The sequence below is a fragment of the Balaenoptera musculus genome, chromosome 1 (assembly GCF_009873245.2).
Source record: "Balaenoptera musculus isolate JJ_BM4_2016_0621 chromosome 1, mBalMus1.pri.v3, whole genome shotgun sequence".
NCBI lineage: Eukaryota > Metazoa > Chordata > Mammalia > Artiodactyla > Balaenopteridae > Balaenoptera > Balaenoptera musculus.
The window spans coordinates 64546597-64562529 of NC_045785.1; the positions used below are offsets into that span (position 1 = coordinate 64546597).

The 15933-nt window shown below is 37.6% G+C and overlaps 1 protein-coding gene across 4 annotated transcripts in view; it reads left to right on the forward strand.

Annotated features, from left to right (window-relative positions):
- LOC118900046 (serine/threonine-protein kinase TNNI3K) overlaps nt 1-15933 on the forward strand; it is a 288316-nt gene that overhangs the window by 113457 nt on the left and 158926 nt on the right. For 3 of the 4 annotated variants that reach the window (XM_036862208.1, XM_036862222.1, XM_036862231.1), the window contains 6 exons: nt 3739-3825; nt 4398-4454; nt 5405-5497; nt 5584-5641; nt 5768-5962; nt 6698-6802. In XM_036862208.1, the coding sequence (XP_036718103.1) occupies nt 3739-3825; nt 4398-4454; nt 5405-5497; nt 5584-5641; nt 5768-5962; nt 6698-6802 (595 nt within the window). The remainder of the gene's footprint in view (nt 1-3738; nt 3826-4397; nt 4455-5404; nt 5498-5583; nt 5642-5767; nt 5963-6697; nt 6803-15933) is intronic. The other variant, XM_036862214.1, reaches the window with a different exon arrangement.

Sequence of the window (15933 nt, forward strand, 5' to 3'; positions counted from 1 at the left end):
CTAGTGGTTTTCAGGTTTCTTTGCATACACTTGTAGTTTGTCAGTGCAGTGAGAGCAGAGGAGAATTTCCCATACATGTGTGACTCAGCCCACAGTTAGCAGGAGGTGGGAAATCAGGCGGAGATGCCTTCCAGAGCCAAGGGGGCCTCTTGGCATTTCCCTGGCAGCCTCATGCTTATCATCAGCCAGAACCCAGGCACTCATTAGGCTCTTGATGAAAAGCATCCTAAAGAAAATGCCAGCAAATTGTGCCACTGTGCTGGCAGGAAATTAAAACTGCTCAGAGCAAGTGGAGCCAAGAGAGCTGTTGAGATGAAAGGTAACATCAAGGGTGTGATCACACTGACTCACACAGGCCTTCAGGATTCGAGATGTGGCTTTCTGCTTCACTAGGGAAAGCAGGAGGCCCTCTCGGCTGTCAGCCACAGTCAGTCCAACAGAGGGGCTGAGACAGGTGAGGAGGTGGGCTCTGTGAATTAAGCTTTGTTGTACTTGGGTAAATGCTTGTGGTTTGGGTTGTTTTCTTTTCCCAAAGGAGCCTGTCCTAGGAAAAACAGAAATAAGAAAAAAAAACTTGTTTTTGATTTGTTTTTCCTGGTCCCAAACACTTAAAGATCAAATTAAGTAAAATAAAAACTCCAAAAGCACCACAGGTCCTGTTAAAAGTAGGAGCAGACAGTGTGGATAGGAGCAGATAAAACCTAAGAACCTAAGAATCTAGCAAGGGGACAGATGAAGGGGTGTTTTAATTCCAGAGGAAATTCTTGGTGGTGGTGCTAATTTATCCTGAGGCTCAAATGGCCATTAGCATTGGGGAAGAAAGAAAAGCTGTACCAACATGCAAACAAACCACACTGAGATTTGATTTTCATCACAACTAAAGGTGGTAGGCAGAGCAATGACCCCCAAAGATGCCCAGGTCCTATTCCCTGGAACCTGTGAGTATGCTGCCTTACATGGCAAATAGCAAAGGGAATTAGGATTGCAGATGGCATTAAGGCTGATGACTAGCTGACTTTGAGAGAGAGAATATCCTGGATTTTCCAGGTGGGCCCAATGTAATGACAGGTGTCCTTAAATATGGAAGCAGAAACAGAAGCCAGAGTGATACGATGTGAGAAGGACTCAGGCCAGCCGTTGATGGCTTTGAAGATATAGAAAGGGGGCCGCAAGCCAAGAAATGTTGGTGGCCTCTCGAAGCTGGAAAAGGCAAGGAAACTGATGTTCCTCTAGGAGGAATGCAACCCTGCCAACACGTTGATTTTAGCTCAGTGAGAACCGTGTTGGACTCTGACCTTCAGGACCATAAGATAACAAAGTTGAATTGTTTAGGCCGCTAGATTTGTGGTAATTAACAATGGCAGCAACAGAAATTGAATATATTGGTATTTAGAAAATTTATCTGAAGTTCCAAAAACGAGTTTCCAAGTTCATTTACAATTCTTGAGGCAAAATAGTGAAGCAAGAAAGCAGTGAAAAGATCCAAAAGGCATATTTATGTGTTAGAACTGTTAGGCATATTACATATATAATCTCACTTAGTCTTTACAACAGCCTTATGAAGATGCATCATCAGTTGTAATCTGTAAACAAGGATATGTTTGAAAAGTAAAAACAAACCATGTCCTTCAATTAATTAAAATCCTCTAGTAGTCCCCCATCTCATCTGCATTAAAATACAAACTCCTTATCCTAACCTATAAAGCTATAAAGCTCCACATCAGTAATATCAAAGTGTGGACTGCTGATCAACATCACCTGGGAGTTTGTTAGAAAAGCAACTCTCAGGTCCCACTACAGACCTTTTCAATCAGAATCTCTGAGAGTAGGGCTCAGGAATCTGTAGTTTAACATGCATTCCAGGCGATTCTCATATACACGATAAAGTTTGAGAAGCACTACTCCACATGATGTGCACTCACCGACTTCTCCAGCCAAGCCTGGTACCACTCATCCTTGCTTGTGATGCTCCAGCCACACTGGCCATCTTTCATTTTCTGAACATGTCATGCTTTCTCCCATTTGGGGCTCTTTACATCCTCTCTTCCTTCTGACTAGTAGGCTCTTCCTTTAGAAATTTACCTGTTGGCTTATGTCTTTCATGTTTTGAGGTTTCCCTGATTGTGAGCACATGAGAGTGCAAAGAAAGAGTATTGATGGGACTGGTTCCCCATTATTTCATCATAACCTGTGTCTATGATTTGAGAAAATCATAGATCTGCCAGTCATGAATAGAAAGCTGTGGATGATAAGAAAATGGACACTAGTTGTTAACTCCATAGATTTAAGTTTTGCTACAAGTTTTAACAATCATAGTCACAATTCTTTATTTTTTTTTTTTTTCTTGAGGACTCTGGACTTGGAATGTTACATTTGAAAAAGCTTTTAGTGCTGATAAACATCTTAATCATTTCGTCTCATGATCCTGAATGCTCTATTAATTTTAATTCTTTTTTGAAAGCTGGCACAACTCATAGTATATACTCTATACATTAGCTAGGTGTATTCAACCCAGTGTTAACTATGAACCCTTCGTGGTGGATAAGCACTTATACTTTTTCAGTTTCTAAATTTTGCCCTTTTTACAGTGAGTTCTGTTGCATTTCACAAGTTTCTTGGCAGGGTCTTTAAGGTTGACTTTGTTTTCTTCTTGTATAAATTAGCTACAGTAGATTATTTTCACAGTTAGAGCATAAGATAGTATCAAAGTGTGGTTCTGTTGAAAATTGTTTCTACTCAGAGGAGCATTTAGCATTTTTATTTTTATATTTTGTTTAGCATTGTCACAATTATAAGTCCCCAGTACAATCACCAAACTCCCCAATTTGGGTGGTGGTATGTGCTAGAAGTTTATTTCTCAGTCATGTAACAGTCCAGGGTGGGCATTTCTGGTCAGTGGATGGCTTTCTCCCCTCCCGTATGGCCTCAGAGCCTTCTGCATCCAACCAGCAGACAGGGAGAGGAGAGAAGACTCACTCATCTCTTAAAGCCCAGGCCTGGAAGTGATTTCACTTTTGCTCATATTTACTTGATGGGAATTTGTCACAAGGCCACAGTTGGCTGCAAGGGGGATACGGAGTTGTTGCCCCTGGGTGGGCAGCCATTCCCAGTGACAAAATCACTCTGTGAATGGGAACTACAAAGATTGGTAGGCAGCCAGCTGTCTCCTGCCACAAAAACCTATGCAAATTATCTTAATGCCCTGTTATACTGCAGTTGCCAGCCAAACGTAATGCTCAATCACAGCAAATGCATCTCTCCTTCCTGGTTACCAAATGTCCTTTTCACCCTTTTAATCGTGCTCTTATTATATACTCCCGTAGCACTTGATAGGTACTCATTTAGAAATTCTCATCATTTTTATTATTTGTTCAATTACACTAAACTTTCTGAGGGTAGGACCATAGCTGCCTTGTTCATTGCATCCCCCGTATCCAACATAGTACCTAAAATAGCACATCACATATATCAGTCTTTTTTTTGTTAATTGAAGTGTACTTGACTTACAATATTATATTAGTTTCAGGTGTACAACTTAGTGATTCGATACTGTTATACATTACAAAATGATAGTAGAGTTTGAATGAATGAATGAAAGCACTAAATTCCTATTGCAATGTATTACCTCTTAAGATTAATCTTGTTTCAAGCTACCTTGGTTATTTTTCGATTAGGTGGTGAGCTGAATAAATCAAACAAGAATTAAGACCCTTTGTCCTTCTTTGTCTTTTCATAAAGGACATGATGCAATTGTCACACTCCTGAAACATTATAAGAGACCTCAGGATGAATTGCCCTGTAATGAATATTCTCAGCCTGGAGGAGGTACCCCCTTTCTTGTTAATTTTTCATTGTTAGTGCAATATTGTGCCTAAAGGTAAACCTGTGTTTCTATTACCAACATTCTGGGGTTAGGGAGGAAGGCATGTCAGATCAGCTTTATTTTAAGAAGATTTAGATCTGGGTGAGGCTGAAAATAAAGAAGCCCCCACTTAGGCTATTTTCTAACTCACCAATCTGCAGTTCCTCCAAGTTTTACATTCCCTGGACCGGATGTTTATGAGGCTGGTGCATGACTGGGAAGGCCTGGGTAAGCTGAGAGCAGTCATTTTCCATTTCAGTAATCTATTAAGACAGGACAGAGAATACTCATATGCAGACACAATTAAATCCACTGCAGTCTGCTAGACCTTGGATTTTTATTTTTAATCATTTTATGTACTCTCTAAATAAACACTTGCTGTCCAGTTTCAGTATCTAGAGAAAAACCTAGACTTAAGTTATAGTCTCACTTGGTGTTCTTAGCAAATTTGTTTTGTCACGTGCTACTTTTTATAGTGTTTAGCTTTTATGGAAAAAAATGTTTGCTACCTTTAACTCTATAATTTGATTTCTAGATGGCTCCTATGTGTCTGTTCCATCCCCTTTGGGGAAGATTAAAAGCATGACAAAAGGTATTTTAATATGGGACAGTTGTTATATTTTATTACTAACAATAACTATTGCCTCAAATATGATAACTTTCTATTTTGTTTCATATATTACAAATGACTATTTTGCAAGCATAAACAATATTATTAACAGACCATTCTTTCCATAATTAACCTCATCTGCTATGTTATTTTGCATATGCCCTCTTAGTTCATGAAGGTATAATGGTGAAAATTCCATATGAATATTAAAAGAAGATCAAATTCACATAGACATTTGTATTTTTAATGAAATATAAATTATAAATATTAATATCTTTAAGGAGAATGGGGAAAAGGTTTGTCATAGGGAAAAAAATTGAAAAATAAATTATTTTTCAAAAGATCCCAAATAAGTAATACTTTGGGAACTTTTTTGAATGTATGCTATACACAGAAATTAATACCATTGAATCAGGAAAGTAAAAAATATTCAACTGTAAATTTATATTTATTTAGAATTTGAAGTTTTTAAAAATAATTTTTGGTTTTGAATGTTTCTTCTGAATAACTCATATGCTTATTTCCTAATTGGCATCTCTTGAAGGTTTAGTTTATGGATATTTGACTAAGCTTTTTGTGACAGGTTGCAGGGACTGACCAGATAAGACTCTTTGTATCATGATGTGATATGGACTGTACTCCAGAGTTGCCACATCATACAGACAAGCTAGTGGTTGACCAAATCAGGAATAAACCCTTAGCTCCGATAACAAAGGTTGGGTAACAGAGACAGAACTAACGGGCTTTTAATGTAGGGGAATAGAGATCATTTGTGATAAGGTTTTAGTATCTCCAAGTAGTCAATTACAGTTGGAAAATTAAATGTTACTAGGGTATGATGTTTTTGGTTAAGTATACATGTGCATGTGTGTGTAAGCATCCACATGTGTGCTTTTTATCTTAAAAAATAAAATAATAATTCCTGTTTGCAGAGAAGGCAGATGTTCTCCTTCTAAGGGCTGGATTGCCTTCACATTTCCATCTTCAGCTCTCAGAAATTGAGTTCCATGAGATTATCGGCTCAGGTAACCTAAGAAAATACTAGTCTGTTTTAGTTTAATGAGCTCAGTTTAATAATATGTGTTTACTTGTTTCTCTTAAACAATTTTAGGTTCTTTTGGGAAAGTGTATAAAGGACGATGCAGAAATAAAATAGTGGCTATAAAGCGGTAAGCAAGCAAATGAGAAAATTTAGCATCCAAGTAGAGCAGTAAACTCTGAGAAGCATGTGCATGGCTAGCCCCTTGTTTTGATTCACCTGTTGACTGAAGACTTCCTGTTGCTGTCATTTCCAGTTATCGAGCCAACACCTACTGCTCCAAGTCAGATGTGGATATGTTTTGCCGAGAGGTGTCCATTCTCTGCCGGCTCAATCATCCCTGTGTCATTCAGTTTGTGGGTGCTTGCTTGAATGATCCCAGCCAGTTTGCCATAGTCACTCAGTACATATCAGGGGGTTCTCTATTCTCCCTCCTTCATGAACAGAAGAGGTACGGTCTCTGACTTATCATTTTACATGTCATTGGAATTACATTTGCAATACCTCATACGCTTTCTGCTTAGGTGAGCTTTTACCTTCTGATATCTCTGAGCGCTAGGAAATGTGACATTTTAAAGATGGCTAATAATTTATGCCCAATAATTGCGTTTTAATGACTAGAAAGATTTCTGTGCTTTCTTAACAGGAATTCAGTTTAAGATAACAAATTCAAGGAATTTAAATTAGTAACTGAAGCTTATAATAATTAGGCTAAATTTGACATACCAGTAAAGCAGATATGTCTAAGATCAGAATAAAATAATTACCAGGGGTCACAGTATTTATTTTTTAAAGTTTTAAGAAAGAATAGTCTTGCACAAGTCTAACTTGAATTCACTTCCTAGATCTATGCATACGATAATTAGAATGTGGTTTTTACTCAGTGATTAGATTCCATTTTTATGTTATTACAAAGAAATTAAGTATAAAATTACAAAGATTATAAAATCAAGTTGACTGTTTAAATAAGAGGGGTTGGTATCTGAATTGATCTATAATTAAGCATTATCAGATGTAGAAAAGCTATTTTTCCAAATTTGTAGAATTTTTAGCTTAATGTTCAATCAAGCAAAAAAGGCTGAAATTATACAGAATAACAAATCACACACACTACTGATTTCTTTTAGAAAGATATGGTATTGGCTTTGACCATTTCATCCTCATTAAATCTATTTTTAAATTCTAGGATTCTTGACTTGCAGTCTAAATTAATTATTGCAGTAGATGTTGCCAAAGGTATGGAGTACCTTCACAACTTGACACAGCCAATTATACACCGTGACTTAAACAGGTATTTTTTCCCTCTTAATAATGAACTTGGAATTGTGTAACTCACTAGGAGTCTAAGACAGATTTCAGTGAAGATACATTTTAGATTTATTGCAGAACACAGTTTTCTACTCTGTGGGTAAGGGGACAGGGGTACCACAAGCCTAGGGGATAGAAAGGTTTGTCATTGTCTTTTTCAGAAATAGAAAGCTGTAAAACTGCCTCTCAGGGACCTTTCAAATCTGTGAAAAATATGCAGAAAGACTATGACATCTGTAAGATTCACCAGCTAGCTAGTTCTCAGGCCAGTAAAGTCAGATCAAGGATTGAGATCAATGACCATTATAGAATGTCATGTCTCATACAAAGTCAGGTATTATAGTAGGACCTGTTATAAAATTATCTGAAATGCTACTTTTGTGCTAACATTTTGTTATTTTTCTTATAATTATAAACTCAGCCAAAACACAGAAGCTCATTTACCTAGTTATCATGTGAAGGTGTTTTCATGTGGAATGGAGACTTGAAACAAATATAGAACTAGAATGTTTTGGTGGTGGAACTCCAAGGGTTTTCTTTTTCTTTTTTAATAGTGAACGCTTTCTCTAAGCAAAGTCTTAGAGAAAGGCCGATACACAAAAGGAGCAGCTTTAGTTGAAGGCAGAGTATGCAGTGGAGAATTCTGTTCATTTACCATTTCTCACTGCCAAAGAGGGAGATCCTTGGGCTGTCTCTCTGGAATCTCAAATGTGCTAAGGAGAATATCTGGAAAACCACCAATCTGATAAACCACTGGTTTATGAAACAAGCCGGATTATTCAAAATCAATAACTTTCATTTCATGGTTGCCAGTAAGGTTCAAGTAGATCCCATATATGATCCTTAATACAAAGCCCACAGTTCTAAAACTGCTAAATATTCATTAATTACTCCAGTCATTTGTTCAGTAGCTATTTGGGTATCTGCTATGTTCAAAGCCTTTATACTTGGCACAGTAGAGCCAAGTGAAACTTCCATAGACTCCATTCTCAAGGAGCTTTCCTACTCTAGTAGGGGAGAAAAATACCTAAATATGCTCTAGGTATAAAAATAACAAGTTGTCTTAAGGAAATAGTGAAATATTTTCCATAAAATTTCAGAAAGAAGAATATTAATTACTTCTGAGAAATTTAGAACAACTTTATGGAATAGGTGACCTTCAGGCTTGGCCATAAAGGATGGTTAGAATTTGGAAGAATATCCTAGGCTTAGGGAAGACATGAAAAAAAAAAAGAGATTAGAAAGTTAAAGGCATGTATAGGAGCACTGAATAGTTTCACTTTAGTAGATGAAATGTACAAATGTAGGTAGTGTATTTAATGTATGAAGAGGACTCTTGGGAAAGAAAAATAAACTGAAACAAGAGCACAGAAATTAGTGAATGCTAGAGTAAGGTAGTTTAGACTTTGTTCTGTAAGCAAGAAGGAGGCACTGAGGATGTTAGAGCAAGGAGTCACAAATTTGGGACTGTAGTATGGAAAGATTAATTCAGCATCTTTTGAAGGGAAACTAGTGAAGCAGTTGTTGCAGTGATCTAGATAAGTAATGAAAAGCAGAAGTTCACTAATGGCAGAGGAAATGAAAGGAAGAGACAGGAGAGATAAAATAAATTAGATATGAAGAGTGGTTGAATCTTAGATATTGGAAGTAAACATATATAGGACTCAATCTATAATTGTTTACTAGTTTTCAAATAAAAGTCATTTCTTTCCTGTTATTTTCTTTACCTCTCTTTTAAAAATATTTATGTTAATAAACATATTTTTTCTTTGGGTTTCAGTAACAATGTTCAGGAAACAGATTTAGGTGATAAATTAGCATAATTCAAACTGGTGATCTGTGAGTTTTAGGAGTATTATTTCGTTATCCCAACCATCTTTGCATGTGTCATTGAAACAAATGTGCTCACTGAAAGTTTTCTCTTGCTGCAACGCTTCACTTGTGGGGCAACTGAAAGTGTGTTCTGTTGCCCTGTGAGTAAGTGTAAGTTGTTCCCACCAGGTTATAAAGCAGGACCAAAAATATAAATGTTGTTGATTAAAAGTGAAAATAGAACATGCATTATGTAACAGATATGTTTATATTTACCATTTTTTCTGTCTCTAATCTAACCTAAATACTTAAATTGTGCCAAAAAGTCTTCGATTCTTATGAAACACTATTTCATGGGTGCCTTCAATATAATAGAGTACCAAATTCTTGCGTTATTATTTGTGGACTATTTTCTACTGCTCTTTAATCTGGTAGCAATAAAACATTCAGTTTTTCAGTTTAATGCAAATGTAGCATGTGTACTGCCCAAAAGAGTCTAAGTCCTTCTCCTCAGGGTTTATTACTACAATCTGGTTAGGTACATAAAACATATGCCCAGGAAGCAAATTAATTGCCATTTAAGGTGGGAAATGATTAAGGGCCAAAATGATTAATCAGCAATTTTCAAAGGATTTTGAGTAAATTAAAGATCAAAGTAGAATGGAAAGCTTCCTGGAGGATGTAGAGCTAAAACTAGACTTTGAAGGATAGGCATGTATCTTTCCTCAGTCTTTTCATAGCATACTAATCCTTGTATTTGCACAATGCTTAGAAAGTCCCTCCCATTGAAAGAGGTAGAGGGAAAGATGTACATAATAGAGGGAGAAACTCAGGCATTACATTTGTATTGAAATGACCTGTTTCCATGTTTCTCTCCCCAACTTTTCTGGGCAGGTCAGGGCCTCAGGAACAGCAATCCTGCTCTCTTCATCTCAGATTTCCAAAACTAAACATAGTGTCTTACACAGAGGTGTTCAGTCAATGCATTTTTGACTGAACCAAATTCTTGAGGCATTTCCATGAATGTCATTTCAGAAAGCAATGGCCTAGTTGGTACAAGTATGACTCCTTGTAGATAGAGTCTGACTAACTTGCCCAATACCTTTTATAGTTCTAAAAGAAAGAAGTTTTTTGAGCTTACAGATCAGCCCACAGAGAGGCGACACTTCTATCTTTGGTTTTGTGGTTGTTAATTTATTTGAGTGAAAGGAAAACACTTTGGCTTTTCCCTTATAAGTTTCTTACCATATAAATCAAGGAATGCTTAAGGAAGTGGTTCTTTCCAATGATGATGATGAGAATATATTCAGTGCTTACAATGTGAAAAACCTCTGCTAAGCCCTTGTTATGTATGCTCTCATTTAATTTCACAGCAATCCTATAAATACAGTTATTATTATGTCCATTTTACTGTAAGGAAACTGACTAAAGATATTAAGCCCACAGCCACATGCTTATAGCTATATTATGCTGACGCAACCACAACAGCAAAACCAAGTCAGTACAGAGAGATAGGAGGAGGCTGGGTGATATTGGATGAGCATCAGCCATGTTGATCAACCTTGCTCTTTGCACTTCAGTCCTATAGGCGCAATTCCTGTGACCCAAACCATTTCTCATACGGTCTCCTTGTGCTTCTGTGTTTCTGCTTTATTTCTTCTTCTACACCCCATGTTCTGCTAGTACGGAGCAGAAGTTGCATATGAGTCATACGGATATGTCTTCTTTGGCCCATAATGTTTACATATTTTTAAATGTGTAGCTTTAGGCAGGAAGGTACTTTTCAATTTGTCATAGACCCCACCACCTACCAACTTACCAGGTTATACCTGGTCCAATTTATATGCTCATTTTGTGGCACTGGAGCTTACAAAACATGGTTTACAGCTAAACATTTTAATGTTTTTTACTTAATACTAGCAGCTATCTGTGTTTTCTTGGTAAAGTCCATTTTCCAAATTTTTTGATGTTGAAACCAAACATCACTGCAAACATCAAATAAATGGTCTTTTCTGTATTTAAATAAATAATATAACAGCACTGTAATCAATGAAACAGTGATGTTTCCAACAGAGTGGCCATGGCACTCCCAAGAGAGATATATATGAAAGCATCCTGTAAGCTGTGAAGCACTATACAAATGCCAGTTGTTATTGTGATTAATCCCTCACTTGTTCCTTTATAGGTCAAGGATGTGGATGGAAAAACACTCCACAGTATTCTCATCCATACAGATATTTATTTTTGTATAACACAACTAATTAATTGGGGGTCCAGGTCTAGATCTGAGGGCTGTTTTTGAGTGTCAGCTTATTCGAGTGACTATAAAGGAAAATAATTAGTGATAATTGAAAAACAGCAAACTTGCTGATGACAAATGACAGATAATTTTAAATGACAATGCTAGTAAAGGCTAAAAGAATTTTAATTTTGAAGGTGGATTTAACTAAGTTAGTGAAGATTTCAGAAGGTATTAAAGAAAAAATTGATTAAAACTTTTAATAATTCTTTTAAGTTGATGTATGTGTTTGCCTTTCAGTTGAATACAAAATATAAAAACCCTGCATTTTTTTAAAAAACAGCAATCAAGTACAAATTAACAAATTATTGTTTTTCTGTTACCTAACTATTAGGTACAATTGTATTCCTTGATTCACATAGATTATAGAGTTCGCTCTCAGCTATTCCTTTCGCTTGTGACTTTTCTAATAAGTGATTATACAGAAGGAATTTAGCATTCACTGGCAAATACCATCCTGCAAAGAATTCTGAATACTTGAATGCAGGCCAATTAATTGATTACATTGCAATATTTATAGTAAGTCTTAAAAGAGAACCCTTCAAACTCATGAAATTCTTCACAACTCTACTTTTGTAAATCTCTAGTATAAAACCAGTCACAAGTGACATTTCTAATTTTGTCAGTTTTTTTCATTTATTTACACTTTAAAATTAAGTGAATTAATTAATTAATATAAAATATTTGAATGGTTGATATGAGCCAGAGTCTATGCTATGCCTGGAGGAACAGCTGAGGATGACAGACCATAGCCCCTCTCCAGCAGAGCTTAGAGCCTAAGTATTATTTCCCAGGCATAAGAATCATCTGGGGGCCCTCATCTAAAAAAAAAATCAAAAACTCCTTCCTAAAAGGCACAGATTGAGAATGTCCTAAATTGGACCTGAGAATCTATATTTTTAAACAAGATTACCAGCTAATTCTTATAATCAAGCAAGGAGAGAAAACATTGTTCTAGTTGGAGTCGTTTTCACATTTGGCTACACATTAGAATCTCTAGGAAAACTTTAAGAAAACCCTGATGCTACTTAAATCAGAATCTCAGAGTTGGGGCCCAGGTGTCATAGTTTTAGAGAGCAATACAGGTGATTCCAATATACAGGCAGCATTGGGAACTACCTTCTAGTCTAATACCAATTACTCCTCTTAACCATTTGCTATACAATCTCATCCTTCTCTTCTTCCAGGGTGGAGTGGGAATACTTGGAAATCAAGTCACAATGTAATTCCAAATGTTTTGTGAATCATTGCCTTAAATACAATATAATCATTCATTCATTCACTCAATAACTAGCACATAAGACAGATCCACATGCTCATGATACCTATGGCACAGAGTAGGTTCCAAGATCCAGCAGTTTCCATGGGAGTTGTGCTATGTATACTAAAGCATTCTTGAGCATCTAATTTATAATTCATACTTAATATTAGAAAAGTTCCCAGGAGTGTAGAATCTTCATAAGCAGCCAAACAGAAGTAAAAGTTTCAATATTAGACAACTGAAGTGCACGCAGTTCATATGAGTATTCAAGGCTATAAAACCCTGGAAGAATATAGACCTATGTATAGTAAATCAATACACACATATATAGAGAAAGAATCACATAAATGTATATGTGAATATCATACATCAATGAACATATAAGCATGCACATTTTCATGTTTTTGTAATGCTTCCATTCTTTCTCATCTGCAGTTCTGAAGAAATTAAGCCCTATGGAAAATGATTTGAGAGAGATTTTTCTCAATTCTCCCAAGGATGAGACTAGCTGTTACCATTTGGGATTCATAGAGAAGTTAATTCATTACGTACAAGGGATGCCTTGAGGCTTAGGGCCTGAGGGCTTAAGGGGTGCCTAATTATGAAATGTCTATATCCAAAATTGTAAGATGACTTCAGATTTTCAAAATTAAAAAAAAAAATTTTAAGTAATCAGTTTCAATCGGTGTCAATTTCATTACTACTATGAGTAATGAGGGGAAAAAAACTAAGCTATACAGCTTTCCAAGATGAAATTTGGATTTGTTTGGCTAAGTTATCTGCTTCAATAACAGACCTCAAAATGTATAATGGTTCAAAAACAGTAGAAGTTTGTGTCTTGATTGTGTGAATTAACAGGTTGTTGTGGTGGTCCCTTACCCATGAAGTTGTTCAGGACCCATTTTCAGCATGTTGCATCTAGGGTCTCCTTGGGGATCATCTCTATTCAAGTGAGCATAAATGGGACAAGAATATGTGAGACGTGCATGAAATGCTTTGTGGGCCAGGCATTAGAGTGGCATATGTCACTTTCAGTCACATCTCATTGGCTAGAGCTCAAATAGCCATGCCTGACTGCAAGGAGTACTGGGAAATGTAGTCCAGCTGTGTGCCCAGAAGAGGAAATGAGTTTTGGTAGGCAGCCAGCAGTCTGGGTTACATTCACCTTATTTGCACTAGTGATAACAGGTACTAGGGTTTGGGTAGAAGGGTGATCTAGATTTGCCTGAATTAGTTGCACAAACATAATGTCAACTGCATACTAAATATTTTTAGTTTATAAACACATTTTCACAATGTATAAATTAATACCACTAATTGGGAGATGTGGTGTAAGCTACTCAGTAAAGCATATTATATATAAATTAATTTTGAAATAATTCTCATTCACTTTTTTTGTTACATTAAAAACATGAGAATAGCTTTGGGAATGTGGGGACCTGTGTCCCTGAACCTAAACATGGTTCAAGGGTAAAAAACATCTACCATAATAAGATATAATAGTATGAAATAGGCTATATAAATTCAAAAACATCTCACAGTTCCATTTGCTCTATGTCAATGAAAACACACATACACATTTTTCTTTAAAAGTGAAAATTAAAACACAGACTCTGATCACTCTAGTCATAGAACCTTATTATACCATATCCACCTGAAAGGGTTCCTCAGACATTTAATTCTACAAATTAATCCTATTTGCAAGGCTTCCCTGGTGGCGCAGTGGTTAAGAATCCGCCTGCCAATGCAGGGGACACGTTTGAGCCCTGGTCCGGGAAGATCCCACATGCCATGGAGCAACTAAGCGCGTGCACCACAACTACTGAGCCTGCGCTCTAGAGCCCACGAGCCACAACTACTGAGCCCGTATGCCACAACTACTGAAGCCTGCGTGCCTAGAGCCCGTGCTCCGCAACAAGAGAAGCCCATGTACCGCAAGGAAGAGTAGCCCCCGCTTGCCGCAACTAGAGAAAGCCCGTGCGTGGCAACGAAGACCCAACACAGCCAAAAATAAAATTAATTAATTTTTTAAAAATCTTATTTGCAAGCTTCACTCAGGTGTTGATATTCAGTCACATTTTCCATTCCCATTTCTGACGTGCTTGAAGTCAGTCTATCTGTCCTCAGCTCCCTGAAGCTCCGGATGAAGCAGACAGTTCCCTCTGACTCTCAAGTTCCTACCTGTTATTTAAATAGAAATTCACTGTCCAGCTCATCCTCCTCTTCTCTGATAGTAGATCCACCCCTGCCCTCTAACCTGATTCCCACAGTTCCCAGAGGGCCAGATGTGTCCCAAACATTCTCAGTACATTTCATTTTGGTTCCTCATCCTGAACCAGAATAGCAGTCCCCCCTCCTTACTCTATCCTATAATGTCCCTTAGTCCTGAGTTGTGCTTTCTTTGTACTCCTGTGGAAATAGTTAAAGTTTCCTCCCAGGACCAGTTAAAATGTTCTTCCTCTCTCAGCTGCCTCCATTAGAATGTCTGGTTTAATTTTGGCTGCATCCACTAATTCTAAAAATAGTGCCCCTACTTGACACCTCATTAAGTAAATTCCCTTAGACACATACTCCCTTTAAATTAAAACAGGTATATTTAAATCAGAGGAAAGCTCCTTCATTCTGCCCACACTATCATATTGCTAACACAGACCTGGTCAAACCTGCCATCTTTCGCTGTAACTTCCGTCAGAAACTTTGCCTCAATCCTCCCAGTTAGACACATCCCTGAATCTCACATCTTAGAGGTGGATTCTGAGCCACACTATGCCATTTGACACCGTACACAAGATTATGTGTGTGTACAAAATAAATGTGTCTGTGTGTAAAGGGAACATAGAAAGTCAGGGTTTGGCCAAAAACAGGAATTCTGTGATACCAAAATTCACTTTTTTTAAAATAAATTTATTTATTTATTTATTTATTTTTGGCTGTGTTGGGTCTTAGTTTCTGTGCGAGGGCTTTCTCTAGTTGTGGCAAGCGGGGGCCACTCTTCATTGCGGTGCGCAGGCCTCTCACTGTCGCGGCCTCTCTTGTTGTGGAGCACAGGCTCAGTAATTGTGGCTCACGGGCCTAGTTGCTCTGTGGCATGTGGGATCTTCCCAGACCAGGGCTCAAACCCGTGTCCCCTGCATCGGCAGGCAGACTTTCAACCACTGCGCCACCAGGGAAGTCCCCAAAATTCACTTTTGATTTGACATGAAAATGCTACTAGTCCGCACTGGAACCTGGCCTTAGACTTTCTTACACCCATGCTTTTTGTGGTGAAGTGGTTCAGTCTGCTGCCTCTTTCTTCAGTACAACACGGCCATACCCTGGGAATTCCCAGAGCCAGAGACAGGAGTGCTTTCCCTGTGGCAGGGTTACCTTCTGTCACCCCAGGGTGGAGCTTGGAGGAGAAGGGATGCACCTCTTGACCTGCCAAAACCTTTCCAGTGCTTCCCTATGACTGGCAGTGAACTTGCTGGCCTGCAATTTTCTGGTGTTGCTGGTTCCTCACATTGCCATTTTCCATCCTTTGGGGATATGGCCTGTATAGAGTCAGCTTTTGAAAATGTCAACAAAGGCTTTTCTCTGTTCGGTCTTGTTTCTTCTCTGCTCTCATTTCTTGGGAGGCACTGTGAGTTCCCCTCTTGGCACCATGTCAATTTCCTAAGCAGCTAACCTTTCAATAATGATATTAATGCCACCTTGTGGTTATCTGTGCATTTCTCAGTTCATCATTTTCGATCTTTGCTTGCTG